General features: G+C 43.4%; 3 protein-coding genes across 3 annotated transcripts in view; all 3 read right to left on the minus strand.

Annotated features, from left to right (window-relative positions):
- cnnm2b (cyclin and CBS domain divalent metal cation transport mediator 2b) overlaps window positions 1-6020 on the minus strand; it is a 37973-nt gene extending 31953 nt beyond the window's left edge. The window contains exon 1 of the mRNA XM_035402738.1: window positions 4541-6020. Within this exon, the coding sequence (XP_035258629.1) occupies window positions 4541-6020 (1480 nt within the window). The remainder of the gene's footprint in view (window positions 1-4540) is intronic.
- Window positions 6021-8305: 2285 nt separating this feature from the next.
- On the minus strand, window positions 8306-14979 carry as3mt (arsenite methyltransferase). Its single transcript, XM_035400558.1, has 11 exons — window positions 14902-14979; window positions 14331-14385; window positions 13983-14110; window positions 13359-13509; window positions 12897-13033; window positions 12591-12660; window positions 12193-12274; window positions 11426-11557; window positions 10577-10719; window positions 10271-10402; window positions 8306-8868 (listed from the first exon to the last, which is right to left on the minus strand). Exons 1-11 carry the CDS (start codon window positions 14928-14930, stop codon window positions 8770-8772), a joined length of 1158 nt encoding a protein of 385 aa, XP_035256449.1. The 5' UTR covers window positions 14931-14979; the 3' UTR covers window positions 8306-8769.
- Window positions 14980-15834: 855 nt separating this feature from the next.
- Window positions 15835-17894, minus strand: LOC118219829 (BLOC-1-related complex subunit 7-like). The gene is made up of 5 exons (XM_035403281.1): window positions 17716-17894; window positions 17056-17118; window positions 16572-16615; window positions 16429-16449; window positions 15835-16295 (listed from the first exon to the last, which is right to left on the minus strand). The coding sequence occupies exons 1-5, from the start codon at window positions 17845-17847 to the stop codon at window positions 16244-16246; spliced, it is 312 nt and encodes a 103-aa protein (XP_035259172.1). The 5' UTR covers window positions 17848-17894; the 3' UTR covers window positions 15835-16243.
- Window positions 17895-18529: the final 635 nt, after the last annotated feature.

Consider the following 18529-nt stretch of genomic DNA (forward strand, 5'->3'; position numbering starts at 1 on the left):
GGCTAATCACCTTGATGAAGGGTACAACGGCAGTGTACTACCTGGGAATCAAACCCGCAGCCTTTAGGTTTCAGACATGACCGCTGCAAAGGCCACCTTTGGCGGTGCACGTATTTCAACGCACGGGCAGCAGTGTGCAGTGTAGTGTAATGGGTAAGGAGCCGGTCTTGTAACCTGAAGGTCACGGGTTTGATTCCCGGGTAGGGCACTGCCGTTGCACCCTTTGGGCAAAGTACTTAACCTGCATTGCTTCGGTATGTATCCAGCTGTATAAATGTCTGCAGTGTAAATGTTTTGTGAAAGATGTGTAAATCGCTTTGGATTAGGGCGTCTGCTAAATGCCTGTAATGTAATGTAATGCAATGTCAACATGGCCGCTCACAGCACATTCTTCCACCCACCCCCCCTTGTCCAGTATTATCACTACCTCACCCCTGAACACAGTTTCACTGGTGTTACACGACTGCTTTCACAAGGCACTACCCGAGTTATCTAATTTCAAATTATATTTACATGTATCTGTCTGTGCAACCTCCTGTCACGATGACTGCCTCATTCGTTTGTATTCTTAAGCTCGACTATGTCAAAACTGACGTGTAATCTTTAATGGTGTCCAGTCACATCCGTTCAACAGTCAATATCATTTAAAATAGTGTTATGTTGTTAACGTAGGGTACGTGGGAACATCTTAAGCAAACATTTCCTACAGTATAGCTCACGATGGATGAAAAGTGTGGCATGCTGGCCAACTGTATGAGCTTGCCATGTACCGGACAGCATTCTACTGAATCCTTTAAAATGGGCAGAATCTGCAGCCACACTGTGGTGCATTTAAGTCCCTGTGGGGCAAATTGAATCACTGTTTAGAAGACTAAAGAGTCTCAGGCATCCTTACGCACCATAAAATGTGGCGTGATATTTACTCACCTGTACATCGTGAACAACAGGTGCCTGCTCAGCATGTTCCATTTGGATTTTCAATTAATTTTCACCTCGTCCACGAGCTAAATTAGGACTGTGGTGTTTCCACAGACAGGTATTTTCCATGAAGGGGAAAGGTCTTCCTTGCTACAACCTAAACATTACACAAAGCATCTCTCAATTTAATAATGGCGTCGTAATCAATACCGTTAGGTGTTGGCTTAATAGGTATACAGCCAGTTGGACGTTATATCAAATTAATTTTGGGGTGAAGGCACATTAATACAGATAGTAAATTCAATGGTACACAAATGAAACTGGTCTAAAGGTTGGCCCTAGTTTAAAATGACGCAATCTTCTTATCTCACTGAAACACAACTGATGCACTCATATAGTTTCTTCTTCAGGTCTGTCACATTTTGCTGAGAAACTGATGATGGCGAGATGCAATCGATCTGCAGCACTCAGTCCAGCAAAACTGATCATTCTGCTGATGATTCGCTCATTTGCACTGAGACGTGTGTCATGTAGCATATAATTGTACATTTTAACAAAAAATCCTTGGATGAAATGTTTGAACAAATATGACTATGACATTTTATGCCCCTAAAGAAGATTGCACCATTTTCAGCACCTGTTACTCCTTACCTAAAGCAATGCAGTTAAGTCTGAATGTTTCCCCACTGACATGTGGAACTGTTCATAGGCCGGCTCTGTGCTAAAGGGTCACACTCAGACACATTTGGGGCAGAGCGTGACTCTGGAGCAACAAAAAACACTTTAGCGCGCGAGCACTCGTTAGCACCTGTCCCAAAATGTGCAAAACACCTGCGCTGTTCATTCCTACAGCAACCTCGTCCTGTAGGAATCTTCACCGTACCAGCACCTGAAACCTGTCTCAGCAGAATTAACTGTGGTAGGGTTCTACTAAAACAGAGCTGTCAAACCCTGTACCTGGAGATCTACCGTCCTGCAGGTTTTTCACTCCAATCATAACAAAGCACACCTCACTCAACAGCTACAGCAGGGCTGCCCGACCCTGTACCTGGAGATCTACCGTCCTGAAGGTTTTCACTCCAACAGATAACAAAGCACACCTCATTCAACAGCAAGAGAGGTTGTTCAGCTGCTGCAGAGTCAGGTGAGCCAAATTAGGGTTGAAATTAAAACACACAGGAGGGTCGATCTCCAGGGAAACGGTTTTGCCCTCTTCCACAACATCACCTAAAAAAATGGGAGGTCATTGATTGTTCATCACCGAAACACATTTCACTCCCAGAATTCATGCGGGTCAGACCAGTAATTAGCTGGTGAAAGAGGAGTTAATCACAGGAAAATCACTGCCTCATAAGCAATTAGTGACTTTTCACTGACCGAACCTCAGTCAGCCAGTAGCTATATCACACCATGCAAGCCGAGGCTCTGCTGTCCTTCCTCCCATCTTGGATGTAGTCTCAACTTTACTTCAGATTTTTCACATTCCATTCGCGGACAAAAAAAAATACGTACCATTCAAAAGGCCATCAAAAAGTGCTAGGCAAACATACTGTTGAGCGGTGTAAACACACTGGGGTTTGTGGGGGGTGTGTGTGTGTTTGTGTGCGTGTGTCAGTGTGTGTGTGTGTGTGTGGGGGGGGGTGTGTTTGTGTGTGTGTGTGTGTGTGTGTGAGGGGTTGGGGGTTAGAGCTGTTATTCATTATCCAAACAACTGCATTCCAGGGGCTCAACAAAAGAGTAAATTCTCCACCATCACTCAGAAGCAGGCGTTAAAGGGAGAGTGATTAAGCAGGTCCACAAACACGATGCCCCACCTGATAACCTTGGCGCGGCTCGCCCCGTTCTCTCACGGCCTGACGCATTCGAAAACAGAGAGAAAAGAGAGAGGGAATTTATAAACATTAACGGTAAAAGGGGGGTGGAGGCGATGGCCAGAGATAAACGGCACTTCTCTGACGGGAAACGCGCAGGTGTTTCGAGCGCGAGAACGTGGTCCGTCACGGGAGGCGTGCGGATGTGGGACGGGACTGGGAATGAGAAGATACTGAAATGCATCATGCCAAATCCTTACAGCAGAACACAAACAAACACCGTTTTACTCAGTCCAGCGCCAACACACTGAATAATTTTCTTTAAAGAGATTAAGGAAACGTTACTTTTTTTCATTGCCGATGCAACTTTATGAGCTCAGCGGCGACTGAAATTAAGGATGCTGTAATAAATGAGCGCGTGCAGCCAAACGCCTGCCTAAACTTTGTTATTCCAAAAAGTGAAGGAAAAAGCACATCGTGGCCAGATTTAATCTGAGCCAGCGTCCCCCCGGTGTACACACGGGGGAAAATAATCATGTTTTCCGTGTCTTTCTCCACGCTAAGCACTTTTCCTGGACGTGGGGTGCAGAGTAGAAAGGCCCACGCTCCTGAAGAAAGCGGTCAGAACATTTTATCGTCAACCGGGCTTCCCAACTCACCGTTCAACATCAATTATGTTCAATTTCATAGACAAAAAATAAATAAAAACAAAAACATTTAGGCCCGTAGCCTACATCTGCATGCACATAAATCACTGTAGCAATCACTGACAGGGTAACACAAACTCAAAAACAATCAGCACACTCAAGGTCATTCTCCATCCCTTTCTTGAAATGGAGCTAAATCAGTATATTCCACAGTTTCAGGATGTAATGTGTATACAGTCAGGAAAATTAAAGAGACTTTATATGTTTTAACCAGTTCACAACAACATTATCAGTTGCGTAACAAACAAAATAATAATAATAATTCTTATTATTATTTTGTCTTTTACTTCAGTGTATTTAAACCAAACACCCAAGGAACTTAAACTAAATTTGGCTGTGCTTAAATATTCCAGTGATCGCTGATGTCCCTTTCTGTAAAGTCATGCAAAACTGCAGTTTGAACACAAACACAATCTGAAACAGAATTCCCCAGGGCTCAACGCCCCTTTGGGTGGAAAATCGCTGCTGAAGTGTAAAATCTTTTCATTAATATTGCAACATTCGTAATCATTCCGATGAGCCGGGCAAATTAAATGTAAGCAGGTGCTCACAGCTTGACCTCAGCGAAGCCTTATAAATAAATTACTTTCGCTTTTACGTTCCGCCAGAACAAGTAAGGGTCATCTGCTTAACTTCGCACACCATTAATGATAATAATTTTACTAGTTTCATTTTTTTTTTTAAATAAACGGCCGTGGTAAAATATAGACTGTTAAAAACAAATGGATAGCAGCATTGAATTCAGCATACAGTATGTAGCTACCTGAACGCGTGTGCACACAGTTATAAGTATATTTATGAGGCGTAAGCGTATGTTCGGTAAAACATTCGACTATATCTAATTAAGATGCTACAGCGGACGCGGTCGCGCGACAATCATTGCTCGGATCTGCCGGTCTAAGGCGCGGACCACAGCTGTTGGGCCGCATTAGGTTCAAAGATGCTGCACGAGGAGGTATGCAAGTGTTTGTTTGTTCCTGCATACGTCCCTAGTGCGGAGGAAAACCTCGCTTGCTCAACGTGTAAGACAACATGCCAGTGTGTCACCGCCAGTCCATCACTGTCAACGGGCACAAAAACAACAACGTAAATAAATTGCCTCACCTTTCTTAAATTCCTCCAGCATTGCGTCCAACTTGGTGTCGTTGAACACAAAGTGCAAGGGGTGACTGTAGAACTTGGTGATGGTTTTCAGTGGGGTGCTGTCGTCCGGATCCACGAACGCCAGGTCTTTCACAAACAGCAGGTCCACGATGTTAGATCTCTCCCCTTCGAAGACGGGGATTCGCGTGTATCCGCTCTCCATAATCTCAGACATCGTATTGAAGTCGAGGATGGCATCCCCGGCAATCATGAAACAGTCTCGCAGCGGGGTCATGACGTCTTCCACGGTTTTAGTCCTGAGCTCAAGTGCTCCCTGAATGATGTTCAGCTCCTCTTTGACCAAATCGTTGTACGGATCCGTCACTCGCAGCATCTCCAGCAGTTTTTCTCGGTTGTACACGGTTCCTATCTCTTGACCCAAAAGGTAATCTAAAAGTTTGCTCACTGGGTACGAAGCGGGGAACGTAAGCAGCATGAAAAATTTGGTCAAGAATATAGTGTTTGCACCAACTGCAAGGCCGTGCCTTGAGCATATGGCTTGCGGCACAATTTCACCGAAAATTACAATCCCGATGGTCGACATCACAACCGCAATCAATCCAGATCCCGCAATGTCATCCAAGAGAATGGTCAGTGTAGTATTCACCAAGACGTTCCCCAACAGAAGGGAGCACAGTAGGTAATTCCCCTGACTGCGAACGGGCTCAATCTTCCTCGCGTAGTTCTTCTCCTTTTCGGTGCCGCAGTTCTGAACTATCTGTAACTCCATGGGGTCCAGCGCCATCAGACCCAAGTTTAGCCCGCTGAACATGCCCGAAAGGCAGAGCAGCATCGAGATGAAAATGACCTGCAGCCAGAAGGGAAGCAAAAACTTTTTTTCCTCCACCACCATTACTTTCGTGTCATCTCCATCGTGATAAATCCAAGTGTTCTCGGTCCATGGGTCGTGCAAGCCCGCCACTGCGTGAGCGGAGGTGGCGATGCACAGGTAATACGTTTTACTCCGCTCCGTCTTCCTAAGAGGTTTGACTTCAATCTCAACTACTCCCGACGTTTTTCTGTTTAAGATTATGTTGGGCAGGATGATGATATCCGAAGTTCTGATCCCACATGGATGGAAACTAGACGTATCGTCCCGGCTCTTGTTCCCAGCTGAGCTGTCACCGTCTCCGGGGACTCTGGTCCGCTCGTGCTCCGTAAAAGCAATTTTGGACCACGTCTCGTTATTAATGTTTTGCCCATAGACCCTCAGCTTGACATGAGACCTTTCGCTGACCCGCAAATAGCCCTTGTCCATATAGGAAATATCGTCCGTGTCCTCCAGTCTGAGACCTATGATTACCGTCTCTTCTGTCACTTCCTTGCCATTCGTCGAGCAAACGAAACAACCGCTGACAGTTAAGAAAACCAGAGTAAAGGCTCGAACCCGGTTAAGTGCCGCCATTTTTGCAGAGGGTACTGGGGCCGACTGCTCTGCCATGTTGATAATGGGCAACCTCTTTTGAATGAAAAGGGCTTTTAAAAATCAGAGCCAATCGGAGTCGGCCTTCATCTCCGCTGCTGGTTGCCTTGACTCGTGCATCGGGCTTGCTTGCTTCCACTCCGCGTCTGAAACATTGCAGAGCAGCGCGAGCTCTGTATGAACTCGTGCTTCTGCTGATTTCCCACAGACGGGCGACCCTCTTACCCAATCCAAGGGGGCAGCAGGACGAGGGCGGGCCATTCGCCAGTGCCGTAGCGAATGAAAATCCAAAACAAGCGGACATCACACGCAGAACCAAGGCAGGACTTTCCTCGTGACTTCTCCTGATGGATTCCCAGGCAACCAATAACTAAAGAAGATGGGAGTGGACTTCGGCAGCAAAACGTTTAGCTCCTGTCTTCAAACATCTGGAAAGGACAGGCGCGTGCGGCAGTTGTGAGACAGCACTTCGCAGGACGTGCCGGACGGGAATAAGCGTTAATGCAGCGTGTTCTGAAAGACTGCGTCTGTCGCTGGCAGCTTCTTGCATTAGGATACTTGACAGCCTTGCTTCTGAATGAATAGTTGTATATCGGTGCCCTAAATATTTTTTTAAAAGCCTACCTAGCCTATCTCAGTGCTGAGAACTTTAGGGATGTCCTGAGTGCGCATTCTTATCTCCTGTTCTGTAGCAAAGTTTTTGAAATCTTTTATATAACAAATCATTGATTTCCAAAGTAATATTAAATGCACTATTAAATACAGCCTTTAACAATGTCGTGTAGTAGACAGGGCGTGAAGCGTAATTATGCACATGTGTGTGTGTATTAATTACCTTCAACCTTCATTCAACCCGGCTTAGTGTTTCCTTGTTGTTTTTTGCCATTGGCATTTTCCACAGGTGGAACACAGGGTCACCTTATATAATGAAGTGGGTGGGGGAAGAGGGCTCGGCTGTGAAGAGCACTAGTGAGAGCGGGGGGGGGGGGGGGCTTAACATCAACTGCCATTGAATGGGCAGATAGAATGAAAGAGGGAATAATGAAGAGTCTGAGAGGGGGGGAAGATATTAATATTAATGGCAACACAAGGCATGGTTTCCATGGAGCCAGCCGGAAAGGTCTGAATTTTAAAGAAACTGTGGCACCGATGGATCAGTCACTAGTGTCAAAAAGGGAGGTTATGAACGCTGCAAATCTTGAGTCACTGGTTTGAAAAATATGGGAATGACAGAAGGTCACGGTGAAATTTGATTGGACGAAGGGGGAACGGGAGGAGGAGTCTCTGCAGAAGTCTTTCACCCACTTCTGTTGGTAGAACACACACCTTCAGCTCTGGGTCTGGCTCAGTCACTTTAAAAAAGTAAATGTTGAAAGATGGGGGGGGGAGGAAACATGGAAGAGGGAGAATGAAGCCAGACACAGCGGGGAATCCAAAGACAAGATATTCGGAAAGATTTCCAGTCAGTATCTGAGCTATCAGATCAGAGTGAGACGTACAGCACAGAGAAGACAAACATAATTTTCCACAGCTTACTTCTCACTAGGTCCTGTGGTTTTCTAATTTCCTTGATACTGGAAGATACTGTATGATTATGCATAATAGTTAGAGAACACATAATTTATATTTAGCGCATCATTTTAAAATGGCTGCTTTCACTTCAGGAAAAGTTTCAATTAACAGACACTTATTATCCCGAGCAGCTCACAGAAGAGGAGAGCGTCAGTCTTAGTCTCAGGAATAAAATAAAATGTGTGATATCACCAAGGCGCAGAAGGTCTATATTTAACATCAATACATGCAATGTTAACCTAACAAACAGCAGTTTGCATTGTGACAAAAGAAAATACCACTAGACAGATAACGTATCTTCGCATAGCCATTCCTATGCCATTATCGCCAAAAGGAAATCCAAAGAGAGGATATCCAAAGGGAGGGGTTCAGGGGAGCCATGGTGCAATCTGAAAGGGGGGGGGGGGTGGGGTCTTTTTGCCCCTGACTGCACTGGGAAGGCTAGCACCAAGCTAGCACCAAGCTAGCACCAAACTAGCGCCAAGCTAGCACCAAGCTAGCACCAAGCTAGCATCAAGCTTGTGAATTTGAAGCACGCGGATACTGGCAGCCAGTGGAGGGAGTTAAGAAGGGGAGTGACGCGGCTTTGCGAGCGTTGGGACAAATTTTCGGACGTCGTACAGAAAGAATCTTCACGTGTGGCACACTGCTGTGATGTTCTCTGAGGGGAACAGTTTGTTGTCCGGTACAAACTCTGACATTCCTCCCAGATGAAGAGGGCGACGCTGTGGTGCGCTCCACATATTTATTGATCGTAAGCAGCGTTAAGTGTGCAATCAAAATGGATTCTTCATTACAAAAGGTTTGAGTGTCTCTGTACACTTAACCCAGGACTAACAAGTCCTTTCATGTTCAACACATACGAAGATTGAATATGACAGTTATAAACTTGTTTACCTGACTTCAGGTACATAAATGAACAGAACAGGATTTCAGGATGAAATCAAAACAAATTAAGTACTTCCTAAAAAGAATAAAAAAGCTTTGCGGTTTCCCCTGCTGGTATTTTAAAATCAGTTCAGGATCTTCATCAAGTAAACACTAATCAGCATTTCACTTTCATCACAGACATGAACAATTTATGTGTCTTAATCATATTCATAATAAAAACACACTCTTATATATCAATACACGTGTGTAGCCTGGCTTTGGCAACATGATAGGCAGAAATGTTTTCTTGTTTTGTGGTCAAATCTCACTTTCCACAGGATTTCTGTGCTCCGCAGCACCCCCCTGTGGCTGTCCCACCACTTTTTATCTTCTCAGCAAGTTCAAAAGGGTTCACAGGGACCGCCTGAATGAAGGAATTGTTAAAACAAAAATGGAAATGAGTTAAATTTTAAAATTATGTATAATGGCATACATATATTAATGACATAATAAGGGACACATATGGCAGTGGTAGCATTGCACAAACTAGCAACTAAAGGCTTGCAGGTTTGAATCCCAAGTGAGGCATTGCCACTTGTGCCAGTGAGTAAGGTACATGGCCTAAATTGCTTCAGGAAAAATATAGAGTATATCTCTGGATAACAGTGTCTACCAAATGGTTGACTATTACATTTTGTGTACAATATTGTGCATTTATCTTGTTTCATTTCTCAATTGCAAATTGCTATATTATTTGAAGCAGAGGTTGAAGTTACCCTGAGCAAAAAAGAATTGTGCCCGCAAAACATTTCATAACTTTTATCTTGTATTGGTATGAGCTATCTTATCCACATTTTTATTGCACACAGCTTGAGTGGTGAATTTTGTAAGTATATGAGCTGAAACTGTTCATTGGACTCATCATAGTTTCAGAAAGTGTCCAGACTGTGAGGTAACACCCATATGCATGTATGGTTACAATGAGCCTCTACGTGATCTGCACAATAAAGCAATTGTGATCTGCACAATAAAGTAATAAAGTAAGGAAAAAGTTTTAACAGTGACACAAAATGAGAAACATAAGGCGTACAAAGTGTAGAGTTCACAAGCGTGTTTCAATCAAGTTCAATCAAGTGTAATTTCAGCCTAGCATCAGGCTAACTGTGTTCAAAAAATGACCCTATCTTGGTCATATCTTGATGCATCAGCTCTTCAATTAACGACAAGATCAAGTTCCTCTGATCATTAAGCAGAAATCCCATCAACTCCCAAACCGATCGCAGAACATAATTTTGACACACACTGACATAAACTTTAAGACACTAGACCAGGGGTACTCAAATCTGCCCCTGGAGGCCAGTAGTGTTGCTGGTTTTCATTCTTCCCCTCTAATTAGGAACCTTAGGAATTAAACCTGGGACATCAGGTGAGTTACACCTCTGGCCCAATCACTGGCATTAATCATTAAATTACCCATCAGGCAGCAAAGAAAACCAGAAGCGCTACTTGCCTTGAGGGCCAGATATGAGCATCCCTTGCACTGCACCTTTAAACACGTTCAGTGCTCGGTAAGGTGCACTGAAACCTCTCCAGTCCAGCCCTACTCAACTCCAGTTCCTGCAGGATGCAGTGTCCCCAGCTATTCGCTCCAACCCTACACCACACCACTAGATTTCACTCGTTATTACACCTGCTTGGTTCAGGAAGTGAGCTCACTAGTGAGGTCCGGTGGTTTAGCGCAGTGTTGGAGCAAACACCTGCTAACACTGCGGCTCACAGGACCTGGAGTTGAGTAGGGCTGCTCGAGTCTTAGCATCAGCACCCACCTTGGCTGTCGGAGGACAGCAGGATCCAGAGAGCGATCTCTGAGTGTCCGGCTGAAAGGTGAACTCTTCCGCAAACCTGGAGTTCTTCAGGATGCTGGCCAGCTCTCCGTCCACCTCCACGACATCATTCGCCTGCGAGTTCAAGCAGGTTATCTAATCGTGTGGGTTTTCTCACCAAGCACTGATTTTTTTTCCCCCCTCATTTGTAATTCAAAAGGTTTAACGCAGCCTCTGTAAGAATAAGTCACAGACGTCTACTGTAATCTAGGAAACAACTCTGACTATGGCGGTGCAGTGTTTGCAAACCTTAAATGTATAGTGACAGTCAAACTCCAAGGCCTTCTCAGACCCTGTGATGTTTCCATCGTACGTGAGCAAGCAGCTCTTTTTTGGGATGTTTTTCGGGATCTTGAAGAGACGGTAAGTTGCAGAGACAAACTTGTAGTCGCCTGAAATTACAAGGGAGGAAAAAGGAGGACCAGTGATGTTTTCCAAAGTGAGCGAAAGCGATATGGATTCGTTAGTGTGGCTCCCTTTAATCTCAACTATTTAATTTACCCGCGTCCAAACTATGTGCCACACATTGTCTGTCGAAACAGTTTAAAGGTTAAATGTTGAGAAATATCAAAAGATAAGTCAACATGTGTGCAATCTGCAAAAACAAAACGAGCAGAGGTGGAAAATCCAGGTTCAGAAAGTAAAAGTCCTCCTCAGTACTTCGTTCCAGTCACCTGGATTAGCTAATTAGCACAATTCCTCACCCAGGAGGCAGAACTAATCAGTGAGTTCAGCTGGCTGAGTTCATGGGTGGAGGAAACACATGGTAGGACTTCCTTCTGACCCCTGGACTTTCCACCTCTGGTTACAAGCCCTGTACAACACACTACTGACTCCCACACCCAGTGAACTGTAAACTTCACACATGTGCTCCTCGTATATCTCAGACTCAGGCATTATATAGTATACTTTCATATGAAATCTAAACTCTAAAGGTTAGTTTTATTCTTCTCTCTACACTTAACTGTGGAGGGTTGGTTTTATTCTCTTCTCTACGCTTAAACTCCAGAAGTTTAGTTTTATTTTTCATTCTACGCTTAAACTCCGAAGGGTTAGTTTTATTGCTGATTCTTTCTGACTCTGTTCGCTCGTACTCACCAAGGATGCTCTCCAGTTCCTCGTTGTCCACGGTGACGGCGCTGGCAGTGACCAGTCGAGGAGAGCAGAACCCAACTTCCTCCGCTAGACGCACCAGGTCCTCCCAGCACAGCGCCCCACCTAAACATTCACCTAGCAACACACAGAACAACTTCCTTCCTCACCTAGCAACTCACAGAACAACTTCCTTCCTCACCTAGCAACACACAGAACAACTTCCTTCCTCACCTAGCAACACACAGAACAACTTCCTTCCTCACCTAGCAACACACAGAACAACTTCCTTCCTCACCTAGCAACACACAGAACAACTTCCTTCCTCACCTAGCAACACACAGAACAACTTCCTTCCTCACCTAGCAACACACAGAACAACTTCCTTCCTCACCTAGCAACACCAGAACAAATTCCTTCCTCACCTAGCAACACACAAAACAACTTCCTTCCTCACCTAGCAACACACAGAACTTATAGCTCTCAACAGAGGTCATTACTCCAGAAGAGTTCTTTCAACCACTAATTCAGCGAGACACACAGGCACACATGTACACACACACACACACTCTTACACATACACACTCACACACTTACACACTCATGTACACACACTCACCCACACTCACAAACTCACATACACTCATACACACACACACACACACACACACAATGTGTTCAGTTTACATATTGAGAGGTACGTATATTACATCCTGACTGCCCGGCATATCCATACTGGATAAGGTGAAATAAAGCGCTTCCTGTTTCCTTACCCCACAGGACTTTGTGAGACGTGATGTCCTCGGGGAGCCTGGAGCTGCTGTAAATATCGCTGAAGTACAGCTCTCCTCCGTCCTGAAACACAGCGTCAGATTCAGGCCTGCCGCCTGTGCCGGGCGCGAGACAACACGATCAGGCTTGCGGGACGCGTTCGTCTTACGGTCCCGTTAAATAAATAATGACCGTGTCAGCTCGGCGACATCCTCGCGCAGAATTATGGACGAATTATGAGAGGAAAGTATACGTCTGCTCTGATATTGCGCGACGTCGCAATGACTCAAATGTGACGTTCACCTCTTCTGGATTACGCGAGTGAATTATGAGTTAGACTGCAAAGCAGACAGTTTGTTCACACCAGGGGGACGCAGCTGGCCAATGAGACGTCCTTTACCTTGAGCGCACGGAAGGCCTCCCTCAAAACGCGCGGCTTGTCTGGAGACAGATTCACCACACAGTTTGATCTGCAGCAGCGAATCAACAAATTCAGTTTCGGATTTCAGAGAAAAACCACAGGGAACAACTTCAATTATTATGTGAATGAACGAAAACAAGGCACCCCAGTAAAGCTTTTTAAAACCCCAACAGAACAGCGGAACAGAATAATGCATGATCCTGAGTGCATGCTAATTACGGTTGGCTACGATAAATATCACAGTGCAGAGATAAATTTATTATTCAGAACAGAGAGCCATCTTACATTATGATGTCAAAGGAATTCTCTTTCAGTCCCGCCTCTTCCAGGCCCTCAATGTATCCTTGAATGAAGTCCACATTTGGCTCGCTGAACCCAAACTTCTGAGTGTGGTGTTCAATGTACTTCCTGGCCACTACAAGCTGCAAATTGAAAGACTCAAGTCATTTTTTACACAGAAAATTATCTTTTCCTTTTTCTTTACATTTTGTTGAACAAATGTATTCTGAAGTTCACGTTTACACAAAACAAATGCTGCGGACAATCAAGGGGTCAAGAACACTAAAAGAAAAACGAAAAGAGAGAGAGAGAGAGAGAGGGTCTAAAACAGAACTAGTGCAACTGAACTCTGCGAACACAGAGAGTTTGAACAATCCCAAACTGTGAATCCTCCCCATTCCGCAGCCTTGTTGCTGAAGCAGGTAAAGGCCTCGCATGGCACAGAATTAAAACAGCACCCCTCTGCACCTGCTCCTCGGTCATGTCCACCCCCGTCACGTGGCCCCTCTGTCCCACCAGCTGGCTCAGCATGTAGACGTCCCGGCCGCTGCCGCAGCCCAGGTCCAGGACCCTGCACCCTTCCAAACACTCCGGGACCACCAGGCCACAACCGTAGTACCTGCAGGGGGACAATGGCGCCGAGTTACCAGACAGACCAAAACACGCCTGAAATGTAGGGGTAAGCAAACATCTACAGTATAGTACTACTACTACTACTACTGCTACTACTGCTGCTGATACTGCTACTGCTACTGCTACTCCTGCTACAACTGCTGCTGATACTGCTACTACTGTTGCTGCTACTACTACAGCTACTGCTACTGCTGCGGCTACTACTGCTGCTGATACTGCTAATACTGTTGCTGCTACTACTACGACTGCTACTACTACAGCTACTACTACTACTGCTACTACTGCTGCGGCTACTACTGCTGCTACTACAGGATAGGACAATTAGCAATGCTGGATGTGCTCAAGATACTCCGGTGTGCCGTAAGTCTGAGTGACTGGTCTGCAGTTGCTGTGGCGCCCTCTGCTGGCGACTGACAGAGCTGCACAGTCCCAGCCAGCAGGTTCAGAGGGTTATTTGACCTGTCGGTGACATCCGTATGCACGTCAGCCAGGGCCGTGCGGATGTAGGCTGGGATAGGTCTGGCCGGGGCGACGCAAGCGTTGCTCTTGAGGTCAGCGGTCTTCTTCAGCCTCTTTCCGTAGTAATCCTACGGAGGGGGTCACTAATTATTCAACAAAATGAATTCATGAATTCATGCCATTGCCCTTTCCAGTGTCATTTATTCTTCCCTGTCTACGCAATTCAAGACTGATTTTCACTCTCTCCCTCCCTCCCTCCCTCCCTCTCTCTCCCTATACAAAGCCAAAGCACTGGTTGTGGGTAAGATAAGTTCATTTGTTGTATTGAAGCCCATGACAGAACAGTACCTTAACATCGTCACGAATCTTCAGTTCATGAGAGGCACAGTCCTTTGAACACTCACTATGAAAAAAGAGGGAACAGGCACTCATAGTATAAATGCATTTTCCATAATAATAATAATCCTTCATCCCATCATGTGATGGAATTTGAATGCACACAGCTAATATTTAACAACTAGTCTAATGGTAAAACAACACATTAGGCTTAAACAAATTAATATCTAATTTCCTTACTTTTGACAAGGTTACATTCGTTTAGCCCAATTTTACACCTGTATAATGTCCGATGTTTTTAAACTATCCCGTGACTTATCACTGAGGTTGCCACTGAGGGTGCTAAAGATCCAGTATTATATGAAATCATCGCTCTTTCAACTTTTACTTGCATAATATCCAATGTAAGGGCTCTACAATGCATGCAGCTGACACGAGAGCAAATAGATTCTGACAAGCAGTTTTAATTCTAAATTTAGTTAGCTAGCTACCATGCTCACTTGTCATTCAAAAATACACGTGACGCTCGAATAAATATAACGAGCTGGTGATTCTATAAAACGCGAGACAGTCGGCTCGTTACCTGTGCGTGCTTTTCCTGCACTCCGCCATGACTGAGAAATGACCTCAGACTTTGACTCCGATTTCCTGTGTGTTGCCAGCACCATAAAAAAACCCTCAAAAATGTTTCATATTTAACTGACGCCCATACAGACGGTTCGAACACAGTGACATTTAAAATCAGTTATCAATCATGTAATCCTACGTATTCCCACACTAAAATTTCCGAAATATTTTTAAAACGCCTAACTTTGGGATTAGACTTGAAGGCAGTGTTACATAATGTTCAGGGAGCTGGGTTTCTACTGTAAAGGTTGTGGCTGCATGAACGTGAACAACTTGTTCCCGATTATACCTATTACATATGACCAACTACTCAAAACTATTTGAATGAAAATATAGCAACTTTTTTTTTAAAACTCTCCTTTCCTTAATATACTTACAATAAATTAATTTAACCTAATACTGACTATTTCCAAACCATGTGTGCCATGTGCAAGTAAACAAATTTTGCTGGTGTATCTACTAGATATACCAATATATAGAGATATACCCTTGTAAGGAAATTATGCCAACAAATACTTTCAGTGTTACACACTTTTATTTCACATCTAAAACAAGCCAGTATATTTGGTGGACTGCAACATTTCATTAGAACACAAAAGTTACAGACATTTACAGTGTGAATTCGAAATCAGAAAGGTATGGCAAAATATAATTAGCCTGCCTGCGTTTGTTGACAAAAAAAAAAAAAAAAAACCTGTGACAATGTAGTACTGTAATCTAAGCCCCTCTATTTCTCAGGCAGTAAGACCCCCCCATTGGACAGAGGTTAGCTAAGAAGATACAGTAAAGCTTATCAGATCTATGCAATCAAGACAATTATCTCCGAACTTTCTACTTTGGCACAAAGCCTATCGCTTGCCCATCATATAAGCTTTACGTTTGCCTTAAAAAAAAATTAAAAAAAGAAACAATGAAATACAATGTTTTACCACAACATTTCCTCAACAACGTCTAATCCAAGATCTGGGAACTCAAGTGGAGTCTACAGTTCATCGTACACGTTGAAACAACAAATTAGTCGCCAGCAAGGTAAATTTATATTGCATTACATTTACATTACATTTCAGCATTCGACAGACACTCAAATTTACAGTGACCTACACAGATGTTTTTATGTGCAATCCATTTATAAGTCTGGATACGTTTTACTGAAGAAATTCGAGTTAAGTACCTTTCTCAAGGGTACAAGTGCAACACCCCACCTGGGAATCAAATCCAGTCTCTGAGCTACAGACCCAGTTCCCCGACCGCTATGCTACACCGCTGCCACCAGTATCGCACAAATAACAACTTTGCATTTATTTCAGTAAGTGATGTAGTTGGCCCTGAAGATTTCTGGAGTGTTCCACACTGAAAAGAAAGAAAGAAAAAATAAATGCATGTTAAGTTTATTCGTAATTCTACATCTTTTTTGTGTGTGTTACAGTAAACTTTGATTGCAATGTTTTTTTATTGCCATTAACAATGACTACTATTTACTTACTTTTTATGTATAGCTTCTTGCCTGGTTGGCATGAAACAGAAACAAAACATAACTATACGTTCATTCCATCATTCAGTCTTGATAACGTTTATTCACAGTAAAAAAAAATCAACCAAATTTCTTAAATACTGAGTCATACTTACTGATATTGCAAGTGGGTGGTTAAAATTGACATTTTCCTCAGACTCTGAAATGCAAAATAATAATTTCATCAAAACTTATTAACTGATTTTGAAAAAACTTTAGACATAATATCTACAGAAGATTTTGCAAGATTCGTTAAATTTCACTTTTTTTGTGGAGCAATTTATTTCCTAACAAGCAAACAATGTTAACAATCTCCATCAGGACAAAACAAGGCACCACTAATACAAAGTATAACTGACATGAATGCCACATTCCTGCACTGGGAATACTTAAATAAAACATCAGCCTACCTTTAATACGAAACTAAGAAATATTATATCAGTATAGAGAACTGTACAATGCTTGGTACGGTGCGGTATACTGGGATTATGTATTGAACATAACAATCTTCAACATCGTTTCACTAATTTGTTTTGCGAACAGTGGGATAACAAGCTCATTATAAAATTCATATTTTAAGCACGATGGACAGTTGCTTACATCCTCAGAATGCAGTATTGCATCTTCTTGCAGTACCATGTTCCGTGCTGCCTGGCCGAGGAGCTGGAAGGTGTGTGGAAACAACAGTTAGTAAAAAATAAGTGAGCTAGACTCCAACATGCAGCTCCACTGAGCAGCAATCAGTAACTTTATCTAAGGCACTACGACACGTTTGCTAATGATCTCCTTCGGGGAAGGGTTCGGATGGTTTGAGTTCTTGAGTGGGATAATGCTGCCATTGACTATATCAGAAATATAATTGACTGACCACATTAACAAATGCGAGAGCAATTTAATTCCTTCCAGTTTTTAGACGAATCATCCTATTATAAAATGTGTTTCCACAAGGCCCCTCATATCTATCCCTTATATACGTGATAACTCCCCATTTCTCCAACATGGCAACCCTTCCCGTAATTAAAATCACATGATAGGCTGCAAGACAGTTTCTCTGTACTGAACCTAAAAGATTTCCTTCTGGAATAAGACAACATGTAACGCGTAGCGTTAAATACATTTAGAAAACAGTAGCTCAATATCGCAGCTAGTTAATTACATTCATTATTTGTTCGCAACGATATGTTCAGCATCACCACGGTTATCTAATGATTATCATACGTTGCATAGCAAATGGAATAGTTCCATTTTCGGTTTTTTTACCTCTTGGCTGCGGGACCCCTTTAGAACTTGGCGAGTGAGGGCTATCACGTCCCCACTGCAAGAACCCACTTTCTCAGACAATAAACCTTTAACGGACTGTCCAAAACGGGGCTGCGGGTCTGGAGAACCCATTTTTCGGCTTCAGAAAAATCAAGGTACGGGGCGTCGTGTAGGACAATACTTGCGCGTAATATTAAATCGCGTAGATAAAAACCGAGCAGTACTGAGCTGAAAGTAGCAATGTTTGTTCATCAAAAGTAACAAAAAACACAAAATATTGTAAACTACACAGTTGAAATGCAAGTTCATACAAGGAAAATAAATCAATATTTAAAATTTAAAAAATCAATATACAAAATATATAGAAAACGAATTCACAACACTACATCATGAAAATATTATTAACTAGTATGATGTACATTGATGCTGCTTTGGTCTGAGCCATGAGAGTAAAGATCACTTGCAATCTGGTTTAAATACTGAATAGATCCATCAATACAATCAGAGCAGTTCTGGCCTTAAAGTTAAACAGCGGAAATTACTTGAAGCGTGTGTGCTTCCTCTTTAGTATTCAGGTTAAGGAATGGCATTCAAATGCACAAGTCCTTTTACATTGTGCCCGTGTGAACGGTGTTTACCGAGCAGAGCCTTTGCAGGCATCTCAAACAATGACGTGTCTGTGGACTATTCTTAAGCAACAGTCCACTATAGTAACGTGACTAAGACCAGGGCGTGATGGATGAGCGCGCTTGTTTGTAGTCGGTGTTTGTCGTTGCGCGCGGACTGCTTTTCCTGAAAGAGGAAGTCCAGGTGA

The sequence above is a fragment of the Anguilla anguilla genome, chromosome 2 (genome assembly GCF_013347855.1).
Source record: "Anguilla anguilla isolate fAngAng1 chromosome 2, fAngAng1.pri, whole genome shotgun sequence".
NCBI classification, from domain to species: Eukaryota; Metazoa; Chordata; class Actinopteri; order Anguilliformes; family Anguillidae; genus Anguilla; species Anguilla anguilla.

What these genes read in the sequence shown, in the direction of transcription:
- as3mt (XM_035400558.1), bottom strand. Translation starts at nt 14,930, where the DNA reads ATGGCGGAGTGCAGGAAAAGCACGCACAG. An exon ending in GGAACTGGAGAGCATCCTTG is followed by an intron (nt 10,720 to 11,425) that starts GTGAGTACGAGC and finishes TTGTAATTTCAG; the next exon opens with GCGACTACAAGTTTGTCTCT. An exon ending in ACTGTCACTATACATTTAAG is followed by an intron (nt 10,403 to 10,576) that starts GTTTGCAAACAC and finishes TTGAACTCGCAG; the next exon opens with GCGAATGATGTCGTGGAGGT.
- LOC118219829 (XM_035403281.1), bottom strand. Translation starts at nt 17,847, where the DNA reads ATGGGTTCTCCAGACCCGCAGCCCCGTTTTGGACAGTCCGTTAAAGGT. An exon ending in AGGGGTCCCGCAGCCAAGAG is followed by an intron (nt 17,119 to 17,715) that starts GTAAAAAAACCG and finishes CACACCTTCCAG; the next exon opens with CTCCTCGGCCAGGCAGCACG. An exon ending in CAAGAAGCTATACATAAAAA is followed by an intron (nt 16,296 to 16,428) that starts GTAAGTAAATAG and finishes CTTTCTTTTCAG; the next exon opens with TGTGGAACACTCCAGAAATC.